Here is a 14,419-nt window from a genome sequence, read left to right as displayed (position 1 = left end):
CCTTGTCGGCGCTAAAGAGATATATTTGGGAAATCCAACACCCATGAGATATTTTGACATGGCCAGCGGCATAAATCAAACACTATTCAGGCTTCCCCAAATGCTAATGAGCTTCATATCAACATAATTCGACTGACAGAAGCGAATGATCTCTTGGACCTCACCCTCAAAACTTCGACATTGTCACCGGACGTCCCTCCTGATGTACATGTACATACTTTACCAAAATACAACAACGCGGGAGCCGCGCAACAAGCTGTTCTTAACGCCCTTTTTCAAGGCTTCCAATGCAACAACCGCGAAGTCATGCTCGGGTTAGGAGACCAGTGTAACCCTCCCACCGGACGATAGAGAACTCAGTTGGGGCTGTCTCGGTGCTCAGATTCACACCACTGGCAGGAGGCGCTCTATGATTCACAAGAGTAGGCTCCACGACTTAATTCCAAACTTGTCACTAGGCACTAATTTCCTTGCAGCGATGGTAGCTTGTTTGACTGTACCGAAAATATATGTAACCAACTACAAGACGATTCAAATCGAGCCAAACTATTAGGCTTAACTATAAGAGGAGGTGATGTCTTTGGAACTTGGAACGGCCCTCCCTCGGAAGAGTTCAGTGCCGACCCATCGTCAAGCGTATCACTCGCCCGGTTGATTCGCAAGAAGCCACAGAATAAGCAAGCTTATATTACACAGTAACAAGCGAACTTTTGCCCTTCAGCTAGGTTACCGCATTCTCGACTTTTTCGACGCAGAGTGGGATTCAAAGAACATTCATCTCGTTCAATCTACGGGATCCGTTAACCAGGATGTGCTTCTCTTCATGGCCTTCTCCTCGGGGCTTCCGCCATCAGAAGAGCTACTTAAATTTGAGACTGGCCATCCAGCTCTAGTGTCGTTCGCCAAGATTCTTCTCGAAATTCATACCGGGAAGACCACATCTATCACAACGGAACATTGGTCTTGTATTAAACGAAAATTTGTCAGAGAAAGAGAGGCCTATTGCGATACGAAAGTTGATTTACAGGGAAATTGTCAGCAACCTGGAGCTTGCTATGAAGGTAGGGCCGAGCACGAAGAAGCGATATCGATCGGAGTCACCAGTTCCGACCTCTACTGCTAACAGTGAAACAAGGCCCTCCGGAGCCCGAGATCAAAGAACCAGTGCCGATACACCCTTAGCTCACCCTTCTATCCAATTAGACGCCAACGGAGACTCTGAAAGAGAACTGATGCCTTCACAAAGGAAGAAACGACTCGCTCACTCACGCAGAGAGCGGGCTTTAAATCACTCCTCTTGTAATTTAAACCCCAATGCGCCCCTACGTCACGGCTCTTGCTACTTTTCAGCGCCATGCTTCTTACTAACATTTCTAGCTTCTTCAGCGGGTTTACCAGAGCGATCAAAAGACTGTTCGAGCGCATCTTTTATTCATTTCTATAGTGAAGCATCTAGAGTTTCTTTGCAATCAGAACCTAGAGAGTAAGACGAGTGCATCACTTGCCCTAATCTTGAGCATTGTTCCCAAGAGCTTCGCTGATCAGAACTGTGTTCACAGGGGAAGCGCTCATCGGATGGAATGGCTAGCAAGTATTCGGGACAAACTATTACTTTCGAAAACACCACATGAGGATGTAGAGACGGTTCGAATAGCGATAATCGACACGGGTATAGATACTTCTCATCCTTATATATCTTCTAGCTACGGGCCGAAAGGCGATGATCCGGTTTCTGTGAAATTTCACGATTTTCTGAGCAAGCCTCTTCCGTTCCAATCGATGAAGATGGACATGGGACGTTCATTGCTGGAATTATACTCCAGCTCATGCCGAACGTAGACCTCCTTGTTCGGGTTGGGTGAACTCGCGACTCGCTAGCGAGTGATTTATCTGCGGATGTAAAAGTAGCTAAAGTGAGAGCTCCCCGTTATCGGATATTGATTCTGCTGTGACTAACTTTTCATGCTGCTTAGGCTATCGAGTGCGCTGTTGAGTGGGGGGCGGACATTATCTCGTTGTCGTTCGGTTTCTGCCGAACGACCGACAATTTACAAGAAGCGATTAACCTTGCCGCTAACAAGCATAATAATACTTGCCGCAGTGGGGAATTTAGGCAACCATCAGCAATTGCAATATCCAGCTAATGAGGACCGTGTCTTCAAAATTTTCGCAACTGACCACCTTGGTTACAAGGTCGAGTCATGTCCTCCTTTGATTGACACACGATACACTTTCGGGGCATTAGGACACGATATTGAGTCCATATGGCCTCTGCAAATAGAACCGCCTACTATCTCTACTAGGTCGACAACCAAAGCTCCTTGGACGCGCTTGCCCGGATCATCGTTTTCAACTCCGGTTGCTGCTGCTATCGTGGCGATCATATTTCAATTTTGCTACGAATATCCTACTATAATGGATGTAGGCGAGAAGCTCCCCTGCCTCAAAATGATTCGAGCAGTACGTGCAATACTGAAATCCATGAGCCTTAACTCGGAAGATCACAAATACAATTATTTGAAGCCCGACATTGGAAGCGACAACCACAGCCTAGAAGCAGATAGGTTGAAAGAGAAATATGACAATCACGGTTTGGCACACTACTTCGCACTCAAAATAAGAGAGGCTGTCAACCTGTAAACCAGTGCTGCACCATTCAAAAAGAAATTCCCAACATTCATAACCTATGGTTGCCTGGACCATCAGGCACTGATGCCCGTCACATTCATCGACGCCAGTTACGTTAACATCCCTTCTTGGTAATGAGGCCCCAAAATCGTCGGTATCATGTCGCACTGTTGATTTCGTAATCAGTGACCTACTCGCGATTTTGTTGACACAGGCTATATCACGAATCCGAATCGATGGCCCCTCTCCATGCAAGTCTGCACCTCCGACGAGGTCTCCTAAACGAGTCTTCTTTCTCCAGTCGATGTGGATTTTGCGCAATTGATACGCGAACACGAAGTTATCCTGCGGCGTTCCCTCCAGGTAGATGTCCCCTGAGTTGTGATACCCCCCCCCCTCAGCCCCGAGTTTCACCGGGACTCCTCCTCCAGGGTGGAGAGGAGCCGAGACCTTGAGCTTTGCCGCAGCGTCCCTCTTATCTACTCCATCGTAGGTGGCCTTTCCGGGTTTAGTAGCCGTCTTTATCCCCGTAATCTTTCCAACATCCTCCCAGAGATGTTCGGCCATTTCTTCTCCAACCACTACAACACCATCGGAACCTCTATCGCAGTTTTAAACACGTACTCTGGATCCTCATCCAGCTCAATAAATTGCGTCTCTAAGAAGGCGCCTTCCTAGTTGTACTTCTCGATCTGGGACTTATTGGACGATGCTTCGGCCCGCGAAAATGTGCGAAAATGCCCGCGTTCGTTGTCAACTTTGAAGGCGCTTCACTCGACAGCGTCAGCTTTTCGAGGAATAAGCTTTCCTTCGAGCGGGAGCGGTTCGGCAAGACGCCGGTAAGGAATCCTAGGGTTCACGATAACTTGCCCAAGCCTTATGAGATCATCTGGAGCGTACGCAGTGGTCGGTAAGATGAAGTACGTCTTTGGAGAGACATCTCAACCTGATAGGTTCAAAAACAATTTAAATATATATACATATATATATATATATGTGTGTGTTTGTTAGATGAAAATCCAAAACCATATGCTGCTTGCACACGGCCTGGTGACTTTGCGGGCCTACTCTCGCAATGGATGTTCTGTTTCTCGGCCTGTAAGTTGACGCGGGGCAATGCTATTCCTTTTGTGTGCCCACTGACGGGCTTAATTTTTGAAAGATCTCTGATGAAATGAGGTGTAGACAGGCATATTCATTGGAAGAGACAGCCACCATGCAGCTGGTGTGGCCTATCAAATTGACGGATTTCCCAACATCTGCTTGTGAACATATCTAGCTCCCTGTGCAATGCGTACTTCGTCACCCATTCTGAGCGGCCTGCAGACAACCCTTATTTCGATAGAGCCACCTTTGCTAATTTATTCTTAGCGATAGCTCGATATTTGATTTTTACTGAATAATGCATGAAAATTGCAAGGTGACATGCACGGTGACATGCACGCCCAGGGGACATCGGGCGTTTGTACTGCACATGTACATGTACCACCACACCCATTATGGGAAGCTAGATGCCAACAACACCCAAGGAAGGGAAAAAACGGAGAACTTGTCATCCTAAATTGGTTGTGGCGGTACAGATCTACTGAACGTCAGCCCGATCCTTGGCTCGATTTGGTTTACGGGGTTTTCGTACGAAGTACATGAATAGACATGATATCGAGGCTCCCCACTGAGCTTCTTTCCGCCAGCCCCCCCTCTCCCCAGCTCCTCTCTCTCTCCCCTGGTTCCAGCTTGAGGTTCTCTTGCTGACCCTGCATGATATAGATTGCAACTTACAGCGTAGTGCCCGTGCCATCTATGAGAGTTTAACTATATATACAGACCACAAGTCTCAAAGGACCCGGCGTAGCTGACCTCTGATAGTTTATAGGGTAATATTTTTGGTTGACTGGCCAATGCTAAAAGCGACTATACTGGGAATCTAACAGGGACTTCAACAGGTGGCAGACGTGCAGAACGTGCAGGTTAACGCCGACGAGAATCCTACAGATACGAGCAGCCAGCCACGCAGCGATAAGTTCAAAGTCCTCAGTTTGTTCTAATATTCTTTAATTCTTTTTCACAAAGACTAACTAGTTAATCACATAGCGTCTCAGCACTGATTCTTTCCTTTTATCAGAAAGGAGCCCCTCTTTCAAAAAATATAGTTGTCTGTCTACATCACACATTCATTTGATCCATGTCTCCACAGAAGGCGCCTTTCACCTCGAACAAATTTGTCTACAGATTAATTGGCCCATGAAGGGTCAATGGCCCGGCTATTCTTCAGAAGCATGGAACCAACCACCTTGCAATTGCCAGTGATCCGGGTGGTAAAAGTGATTCCAAACCTCCATAAAGATTCGGGAGACGTATCATGTACAGTATATAGGGCTGAGTCGGTTTAGACGCTAATCAACGGCCCCTGCCTGCGCCAGCCACCGGCCATTAGCCAACGCCAACAGCAAGTTAATCCCGAGGTGGAATTAGTTATTCCCGATACAAAAGCTTCACGTATGTACGGAGTAAGTTAACTCTGAAGCGTTTGGAAATTGGAAAGGCTTTGGCTCCACCCCGCCCCTTCTGCTGCACTCTGCGGGATATACGGAGTATGTACTAACCCTCCCTCCTCCCCTGCCAGTGATTCTGCAGGGCAAATGACTTGGCCATTCAAACTTAGAAAAGAAGTGAAGGGGAAATATATATATATTTCAATAATCATGAAGATGAATTGATGGGGAAAATCCTCAGCTCAGTTCGGGCGGGATACTTGGCCAAGAATGTTTGAAACCGTTCCATCCAAACATGTTGATATATCTCTAAGCACCTTGTTTCAACTCTGGTGAGTGCCACAAAGCTAGTTAAAGAATAGAATAAGGAGGAAACTTATTAATCTATACAATAATAATCTACGGATTACAATTTTGGAATTTTATTAGAAGCATTTGATTACCAACAAAAAATTCAAATAATTAAAACCGCGTAAAAAGAGGTATTTGAGAAATCTCAACCCATATAATAAAAGGAAAGAGAAGTAACTATGGAGTTAAAAGAAAAATAAAAAGATAAGCCGAGGTTTCATCTCCCAGCACGATACCTACCATACATCATAACTAACTTACCATGGGTTGTTAATAATAGCAACAAAACCACAGCCACAACCCCCTTCCCTTCCCCAGATCTCAGCAACAGCCGAAAATACGGGGTTTTTTTTTTTTTTTTCCTTCCCTTTGTCGTTCTCAAAACCGCACAATTAATTCAAAACCTTGTGTTAACTTCACATCCTCAGGAGAGTAACATCCGTAGTTCATTAGTTCATCTCCCCCCCTTCCCGGGTCTCATCCCCGGCTGTTGCAGGCGCCAGGGCAAGCTCGCTCGCTAACTTCTAATAATATAAAAGAGAGAGAGACAAGCGTTAGAGTTAAGAGCTATCGCCAACCTTGGAACTTGCTCTTTCATCCATAAGGGGATTGCTGGGTTTTGTTTCACGCCAGCAAAGCTTAAAATAGGGCGCACACAAAGCGACAGCAAAACACACCGCATCGTACCCGCCCGCAAACAGGGTGGTGGGGTGGTTGGTTCATGTGAGGAGGGTAGGGTAGGGTAGTTAATAATTGCATGCTCGTATTTCCTTGGAAAAGTATATTTTATTTTTATTTTTAATTCTAAAATAGTTTTTTTTTTTCAAATTAATTTTGTAAATTTAAGTGGCCAATGATATTACGTGCCTATAAACTTAATTTACACTGAACACGTTTTTTGCTTGGTTTTAGTAGGAGCGCTAGAGGCAAACAGGAAGGTGGAAAGTATGGGGGAAAAAGCTAAAATTCCTTCTAGAATGCCCTATTATTATTATGTATTTGTAGTATTTGTATGTACGTGTGTATGTACCTAATGTATGTATAACTAACTATCCGATAAATATGGGTAATCTCGGATAAGATCAGCCCAGTGGAGCAGGCACCAATAAGCAGCCTCGCCTGGTATATGCTGTTGAAAAGCAAGAAGAGCGATTGTTTTAACTGACAAAGATTTGAGGGGCTCTAGCTAGTTAGATCGAGAGGCTTTGAGTTTCTTCTTGATTTAGTTAGTGTTTCTTTATTGTATTTTTTGTATTTATTGTTTTCGGTTTTTGGAGCCTGAGAAGGGTCATAAAAGAGGGAATGTGTATAACAAATGGAAAATAGATAGATTAAAAAATAAGCCCTGTGAATGCATGATGGAAAAAACACACACAAGAGCGCGTAGAGGGATGAAGGGAAAGGAGAGAGGGGTGGAGAGGGGAAACGGGATCTCAGTGCTTCTGCTTCATCTCCTCGGCTTCCTCGAAGGTCTCCTCGATGGCACCCGTGTTGACCTCAACAGGTGCCAGTGTCACGCCAGGAGCGTAGTGCTCGACCTTGTTAAGGCGCTCGGCGGGTAGTAGGAGACTCAGCGACCGTGGGATGACCAGACCAAGGACGACGAGAACCATGACAACGTTTGCGGCGGCAAAGGCAAAAATATGGAGCGGGTCGTTGCGCTTCGAGTTGAAAAGGGGATAGGCAAAACCGACGATGATGGCGAGGATGGGGGCGGAGATGTATTTGACCACGGGGCCCCAGTAGACGGGGATTCTCCAGTTTTTGCCAGTTGCGACGACGACGTTGAGATCGCGGGTGAGTTGGTTGCCCTACAGTGTTGATGGTTAGTGCCTGATGTCAAAAGGGAGGCGAGATTGGAAATCGAGGCGTTGTGGAACACAGATAGGAAAGAAAGGGGGGGAGCATGTGAAGGGATAGATTTTGCTTACCGAGTAGAAGGCGATCCACCAGAAACGTTCCAACATTGGACTATTGGCCCAGAAACGAGGAGCACGAGTGTCAGGGTTCTTGGCAAGTAAGATAGAAAGGGCTGCGCAGAAGAAAAAGAGGCCAAAGCCCATAACAGCACCGGCCCAAGGCGTGGTCGCATGGCCTACTCCGATGCCGAGAATCATGGCGGAAACGTAGCCAACATTGTAGATGAGGTATGGAATTCCTCCGACCTGGCCGACGACCTCCTTGTAGCGGTATAAGGTGGTGATAGCAATGCACTCAGAAAACGCCATGAAGAGGAGAGAGAAGTTGTTAAGCCACGTGTCGACGGCATCGAGAAGATAATATCCGAATTGGGAGCAGTACATGAGTGATAGAAGGAACGATACTATAATAACGACCGTGCACACGACGGTACGTGGGACCTTTTTGCCCCAGTCTGTGTCAACGATGAGCGTGACCACCGACTCGACGAGGGCGTAGGCAGAGCTGAGACCGACGAGCATGATGGTGAAGAAAAACACAACCGCCCAGAAGGCAGACGCAGGCAGTTCTGTAATGGCCAGTGGGTATGTCAGGAAGCCAACAGTAAATGTTCCGAGCTTGTCACCCGCTTCAGGCTTCAGACCGAGGTACCCGACGATGCCAAAGACGGAGAATGCGCCGATAACCTCATAGAGAGAGTTGCAACAGGCGATAATGATGGAGTCCTGGACTGCATTCGCAAAGGTTGGGTTGTAGGATGCGAATGCGGTGAAGTAACCGAAACCAACGCCGGTGGAGAAGAAGATCTGACCTGCAGCTGCCTGCCAGATTTGACCCGAAGCCAGCTTAGAACTGTCCCAGTGACCCACGTACATCTTCACGCCCTCCACAGCGTTGGGAAGCGACACGCCACGGCCAAGGAGGACAAAAATCATGACAATCGGCAGACCCATAGTCACATACACAACCCGGCCTGACAGGCCGACTCCCTTGAACATGCAGAGGAATACAACAAACCAGACGAAGGCTGCCCAGCCGACAGTCTCTCCAACGAGGGCGGTGCCTGGGTAGCTAGCATATGTGGCTACGGATTTGCCATCTTCACTGAAGGTGCCGGGGATGGGTTCGACATTCGCGATGACATCCTGCATATAGAATTCCTCTCCTCTACCGGCCCAAGCCTGTGGGGTGTAGAAGGAGTGGCGGAAGTAAATCATGACCCAGCTGAGAATGGCAACGTAGTAGGTCGCAACCATGTAGCCTGTTAAGATGGTGCCGATACCGACTCCTCTTGCGCGCTTGCTGACCGTGTTGAAGGCGATGACACCTCCACCGCGGGCAGCTTGACCGATAGAGATTTCCAGAATGAGCAGCGGAATTGCCAGGAAGATGAGGGAGATTAGGTAGGGAATGAACCACTGCAGGCCGTTGTTCTCAAAGACAACAGAGGGATACCGAAGGATGTTTCCGAGACCAACGGCGCCGCCCATGGCGGCCAGCACGAAGGAAAGCCGATTCGGCCATTGATCACGGCCGTCCGTCGCCTTTTTCGCGTCGGGGGCGAGGATATTGAGAACCTTTTTGAAGACACTCATGATGGGCGATCACAAAAACAAACGTGCCGGACCACGAGCTATTAGGATCGATGCAGTAGGACGGAGAGCGAAAGATTCCTTGCTTGCATGGAGGAGGAGGAAGAGGGACGGGAAAAACAGGGCAGCTCCAGGCTTATGAGGAAGAGAGGAAGAACAGGGAAATAGCCGGAAAGAGGAGGAAGAAGAAAGCACAGCAAGGTAATCAGACGGCCAAGGATGAGCTGAAGGACAGGGGCGAACCGGGGAGAGGAGGGAAGAAGAGGACGGGACAGGGGAGGGGGGGGGGGAGAAGAAGAGCAGGGGGGGGGGGGTTTGGGTTTAGGCGGCGTGAGACTTGGAATGGATGGATTAGACCACGGTTATATAGTAGTGCGGCCTGGCAGGATCGGTTGACAGCAGCTTGTTTGGCGAGGGACAAAAAATAGGTTGGATTGCCGACCGTTGTTGGTTCGTTAACCCAGCGGCGGTGGTGGCAGCGGTGGTGGCAGTGGTGGTGGAGGCGGAGGTTTGCAAAAAAAGAACGATCTCCCGGATGAAGTTTTGGGGAAGTTTTTTCTGCGCCAAGCCCCAGGGTTACAATGCCGACTCGCGCCAAGCCCAGCAGCAGCGCGAATCCCATCCCCGCTGCTGGACCCCGCACCACAGCGGAACGGGACTTTTCACCAGCACCGCCATCACCGCCATCACCGCCGTCACCCCGGTCGACTGCTTACAGTGCTTAGTGCTGCGTTCGGTGGGTCGCGCTAGTGTGGGCGCCCTAACGTGAGGCTAACCTGAGTCTAACCTAGGGCTAACCAATATGCTTGCAAGGCCCCAGTCCTAACTAATGGGAATTGCTAGCCCCGAGCTTGTCCGTTTACGACCGTGGCACTGCGGTCTGACCTGTCACAGGAGGAAAGTGTGTTCGTATAACGACTCGCGAGCGGGGATTGGCCATTTGTTGCGTGCTGCCAGTTCTTCGCGATCTAGTGTGTTGTTTTGCTCGCGATCGAATTCCATTCCCAAGCAAGATCCCAAGAGGAGAGGAGAGGAGAGAGGCGGGGGGGGAAGGCGTGCCATGCGGTTCTAGTGGTCGAAGTTCGACAGTTCTCGCTCAGTCGTTTATACCCCGAGGGCCTCGGAGTATTTTTTGACTTTGCCTCCGTCAGCAAAGCACATTGCGAAGAAAGAGAGATACAGAGACACGGAGAGAGAGATAGCTGTTGGCGCGGGGATGTATTGATATGCTGGGGTCAACTTGGCGCCTTTCTACAGGGCATGTACAGAGTACTCTCAGGCTTGCCGGCGGTACCCTTGCTCTCACCTCTCACTTTCACTCTCACTCTTCCTACTCCTGCTACCCGTAACTCACAGCAACGCAACAGTGTGGTGGTGGCCCCCCGGGCCCCTCTCTCCCCTCTTCTCCCGGGAGTGTAGTGGTCAAGGCTGTCAGATTTCCAGATGATTCCCAGCGTACCCCGGATAGGGAAATTCGAAGCCTTTCTCTGTGTCATCCGTAATTGGTTAATCAATCACCAAGGTGGAGGACCAAGTCCCCATTTCAAGACCGTTCAGAGGAGCGGCTAACGTCGCACGGAGCTCATCTCATTCGCAGAAGAGACATTCCTGCAACTCGAATCCACATGGGTTAATAATAATCCTGGTCTGGTTATTCTCCAGAAAATTCCCCAGTCCGGTTGCTTTTACTGCTAACCGTTCATAGGTAGCAGGAGCTCGGAACAAACCTCTTCTTCGTGAAATGAAGAGGGCAAGAGGCCAAGCACGCGAGCCCAATTCTGTCATCATCAGCCACCATCGTCACCTATCACCAGCAGCATCATCATCATCGTTGTGTCTGGTTCTCCGGTCCCCATCTTCCCCCGCATGGGTATTCCCGGCCTTGGTCCCATCGCGTGCTCCAAGCCAAGCCCTAAGGACCTCCCTAAAAGAGGTTTAGCATATCCCCAACCCTCCTTCAAGCCCCCCCTCCAACCCCGGAGCGGAGATGTGGCGAGAGCATCGTCGCCAAGAGACGCTTAATCTGTTAGCGGGCTTTAGCTGCGACCTCTCACACGTGTCCACACGCATTAAATACTAGAGCCAATTTGCTAATTTTTTTTTTTCTGCGGCCCACCCACTTTCCCGGAAGCAGCGCGAGAGGAAACGTGTCATGCGTTGACGTTTTTTTTCCTTCCTTCAGTTGAGGAACCGGAGGGAGGAGCTGGGTTGAAAGAAGAGATATCTAGCGAGAAAGAATTGAAGGAGAGAATGACAGATCTCATGCAGAGAGCCAAAAGCTTATGTTTACCTTGTAAAAGCTGAAACCCCAATAATTGATCGATCAATGATTCAACAAGCCCCCGTGAAAAAGAAATTATGAAAAAAAAATTTGAAAAAAAAGAAATTACCTGTGATGCTCAGGCTTCAAATTTCTCGAATTGAGCGGAACCGACCAACCAGATGGGAACTGTCTAAAACACGCGGGGTCCTCGCGGAGCTGGGGGTTTTTTGCTCCCTATTCTTCGGAATAAAATCAAAAATCATTTCTTGCGTTCCATCTCACCCAATAATGTGTGATGAATGTGTCAATGTGAAGTAATTGTAGACCTTATGGATTGTTAGAGCTGCCAGTATCCCTATTGTTGGGTGCAGTACTGTGCGTACATGGACAGTATCGCTTCGGCAAAAAAGACCAAGCTTTTTGGGAGAACATAAAGCACTGAAAATTAGCCGATAAAAGGGGGAAAAAATATAAAAAATAAAAAATAAAAGCTAGAAACCCGATATACGAACGTATCTTGACCAGAGCAAGATCTTTTCATTACCAATCAGACTCTTCAGTCAACCCGGGTCAACATTTTCAGTCTCACTCTGACGGGTTACACGTGAAAGTAATAGACAGGGGTGGCCATGCTCAACAGCTCTCCTGCGTGATCAGACAGCATGGCATAAATATAGGATTCAGCCTCCGGTGCGATGGTGAACTTGGGAAGCAGACAATCCTGCTCGAGGCCAATAATAATAATAATAATAATTCCCCTTGAAGCAGACCGATTGACTCCCCATGCCTGTACCCCGTATTCAGTCGTTAACTCATCATCCAAGTACATCGTAGCTGTGTCATTGGTCAGCCTAGCTCCCTCGCTTTCGGCCGAATCCTGAGCCCATCAATTATTCTTGAAGTGAGGCCTTGCCATTCGATGGTTGCACCCTCACGAGTGCCATGAGGCGCTTGCTGCTACTGCTGCAACCCATTACCGGGAACACGGTGCTAGCGTTTTCGGTTAGTTTCTCGGGATAGACGACCCTGCAGGCGTTATGTAATCTCCCTATCCATCCATCCCTCAGATGACATGATATGAACCTTGGCTGGGCTGGGGCGGCCCTTTCCTGTCGAGAATAAAGCAGAGCACTTGGACTGTGCCTCGCCATCAGTTTGGATTTTTTTTTTCTTTTTTTTTTGCACCTTCATTTTTGGCGGCAACGCAAGCCCAACTTGGTTTTCACGAAATTTCAAGCTTATAGCGCGACCCTGCAATTGCTTTGCTGAAATCTTTCTCCTGGCAAGTTTAGACATATGGGTTGTCTAAGTATAATAAAAATAAAAATAAAAATCCTCCGTCAAGCAGGATTTCCTCTCATGTCTATAGGCAGCTCTGTGTCAGAGCGGAAACTTAGTAATGAGTCGATCAAAGTGGCAAGCAACACTCGATTTCGCGAATTGGACCAAAGCAGTTACTATATCGTTCCACAGCCTGCTTATCCGAACAATGATCGAGAACGTGTTGACCTCTAGGTACCCCATCATCAGCGGCACTAGGCATTTTAGCGCCATGCTCCACGCAGAAACGCCAGCCAGCTTCTTTCTCCTCATCATCAACCACAGCCCTAACAAAGCTCCTAACCAGTGCCCTCTCGAGTATAGTGTGGATTCCAGACCATTTCGGCGTCGTCACTGTATCTTGCAATTTGTTGCTCGAAGGGTGGGAGGTATCTTATCTTCTAAGGGGAGGGGTGTACAGGGGGGTTTGGAAACAGGTACGCCTGCAAGCCCGTCTTTTCTCGATCGCTCTGTGGATAAGTCGAATGTTAGGCATGACTGATCTAACTGCGCGTAGTCAGCGTGTATCTCCTCCAACATCTGCTGTAGGTTGGAACGGTCCGTCCTCTATAATCTAACGGGAGAGGAAGTGTGATTCGGAACAGTTCAGGCGAGTCCTGTGTCCACGTTGTTATTCAATGGTGGCGGCGTAGTCATCGACTGGCACCTCAACGGAGGTGTCCTAGGAACGTGGTGAATGGAGATGGTTGACAAGCCGGGAACAAGAGACAGGCCCGACCATGACTTTTAGCTGTTCAAGATACTGCACATATTCTCACCCCAAAGGGCCATGGAGATGTCCAAATACCATACTGGGGTAGGCCCCCGGGCCGCTATGAGGAGAAAATGAGGTATGGTAGTCGAGTCGAGGCGAGTATCTTATAGGCTCAGTCTGCTTCGTGTGCTTGAACATAGCTGGAAGGAAGTTCTGTCTGGCGGAATCTCGAAGTAGCGCAACATTAACGACGCAGGAAATAGTTATGTGATTCTCAAGAAAAGATGTGATAATCAAGGAAGATGGAGGAATGGAGCCTTGAAAAGGTGCGTTTGACGCAGACGTATATCTGGCGGTAGAGACCGATATCGGAGCCGCCCAGCCCAATCAACAGCCGGGATTGGCCCACCTCAACGCGCCCTTCTGGTGATCCATCTTGACATCTGAAGACGCAACACGCCCTATCAATTATTATTGAACTCAGGAGTATCATAGAGTATTGGAGATGATAAACATTTCCCCGGGTATGTTGTTGTTTTAATCTATGCATTTCAGTATTCATATATATCTATTTGTTATGATATGGTTGGTAAAAAGTAACTGTGCAAAAAAACAGCACTTCTTTTCAGGTGATAAATTAACCCATCATCCTATATTCTATATATCATTATTATATTGTTGGAAAAGAACCTCTAAAAGCTACTGTTCCATTTAAATCTCTCTCGATATCTATCGACCGTAGCGTGCAACCGTTATTTAAGCCCAGGGGATAGAAATTGTATACTGCAATCTCCTACAGCACACATCGATTGTAGCTGGTATCGTCTGCATGAGCTGTGTATGAATTTGTAGCATACAAGCCCTATATGTGGTATATCAATCGTGAACTGGTGTAATCTGGCCGGTGGCCCGGCGGGCAGGCAGGCAGGTAGGCAGGTAGGAATCTCTCTATGGGGGCCATTGATGGCAAGGCAATCCCTAAATATACGAGACATATTCCACTCCGATCCGGTATCACACGCCCAGGAAGGCAGGCAGCAGTGAAGTCTAGTTCATCGCAAAGGTAGGTTAGAACGTTACATCCTCGTCATAAAGGAGACCTCACATCATCCGTATCCATCATATCTCAGTCCATATC

General features: G+C 48.1%; 2 protein-coding genes across 2 annotated transcripts; one reads left to right on the top strand and one right to left on the bottom strand.

The window, feature by feature from the left end:
- Positions 1-6,228: 6,228 nt before the first annotated feature.
- BDBG_09167 (creatine transporter) lies at positions 6,229-13,712 on the bottom strand. Its single transcript, XM_002620435.2, has 2 exons — positions 7,403-13,712; positions 6,229-7,282 (listed from the first exon to the last, which is right to left on the bottom strand). The coding sequence occupies exons 1-2, from the start codon at positions 8,984-8,986 to the stop codon at positions 6,905-6,907; spliced, it is 1,962 nt and encodes a 653-aa protein (XP_002620481.1). The 5' UTR covers positions 8,987-13,712; the 3' UTR covers positions 6,229-6,904.
- On the top strand, positions 12,574-13,922 carry BDBG_09165 (uncharacterized protein). The gene has a single exon (XM_002620433.2). The coding sequence runs from the start codon at positions 12,646-12,648 to the stop codon at positions 13,066-13,068; it is 423 nt and encodes a 140-aa protein (XP_002620479.1). The 5' UTR covers positions 12,574-12,645; the 3' UTR covers positions 13,069-13,922.
- The last annotated feature ends 497 nt before the right edge of the window (positions 13,923-14,419 follow it).

Source organism: Blastomyces gilchristii, assembly GCF_000003855.2.
Source record: "Blastomyces gilchristii SLH14081 genomic scaffold supercont1.36, whole genome shotgun sequence".
Classification (NCBI taxonomy): Eukaryota; Fungi; Ascomycota; class Eurotiomycetes; order Onygenales; family Ajellomycetaceae; genus Blastomyces; species Blastomyces gilchristii.
Note: the sequence above shows the minus strand (reverse complement) of the source record. Positions and strands in the feature narration are given on the sequence as shown.

Bases quoted from the DNA above. Each gene is read 5' to 3' on its own strand.
- BDBG_09167 (XM_002620435.2), bottom strand. From the start codon at position 8,986: ATGAGTGTCTTCAAAAAGGTTCTCAATATCCTCGCCCCCGACGCGAAA. The intron at 7,283-7,402 runs GTAAGCAAAATC...TCAACACTGTAG, and splicing joins GGTGGATCGCCTTCTACTCG to GGCAACCAACTCACCCGCGA.
- BDBG_09165 (XM_002620433.2), top strand. From the start codon at position 12,646: ATGAGTCGATCAAAGTGGCAAGCAACACTCGATTTCGCGAATTGGACC.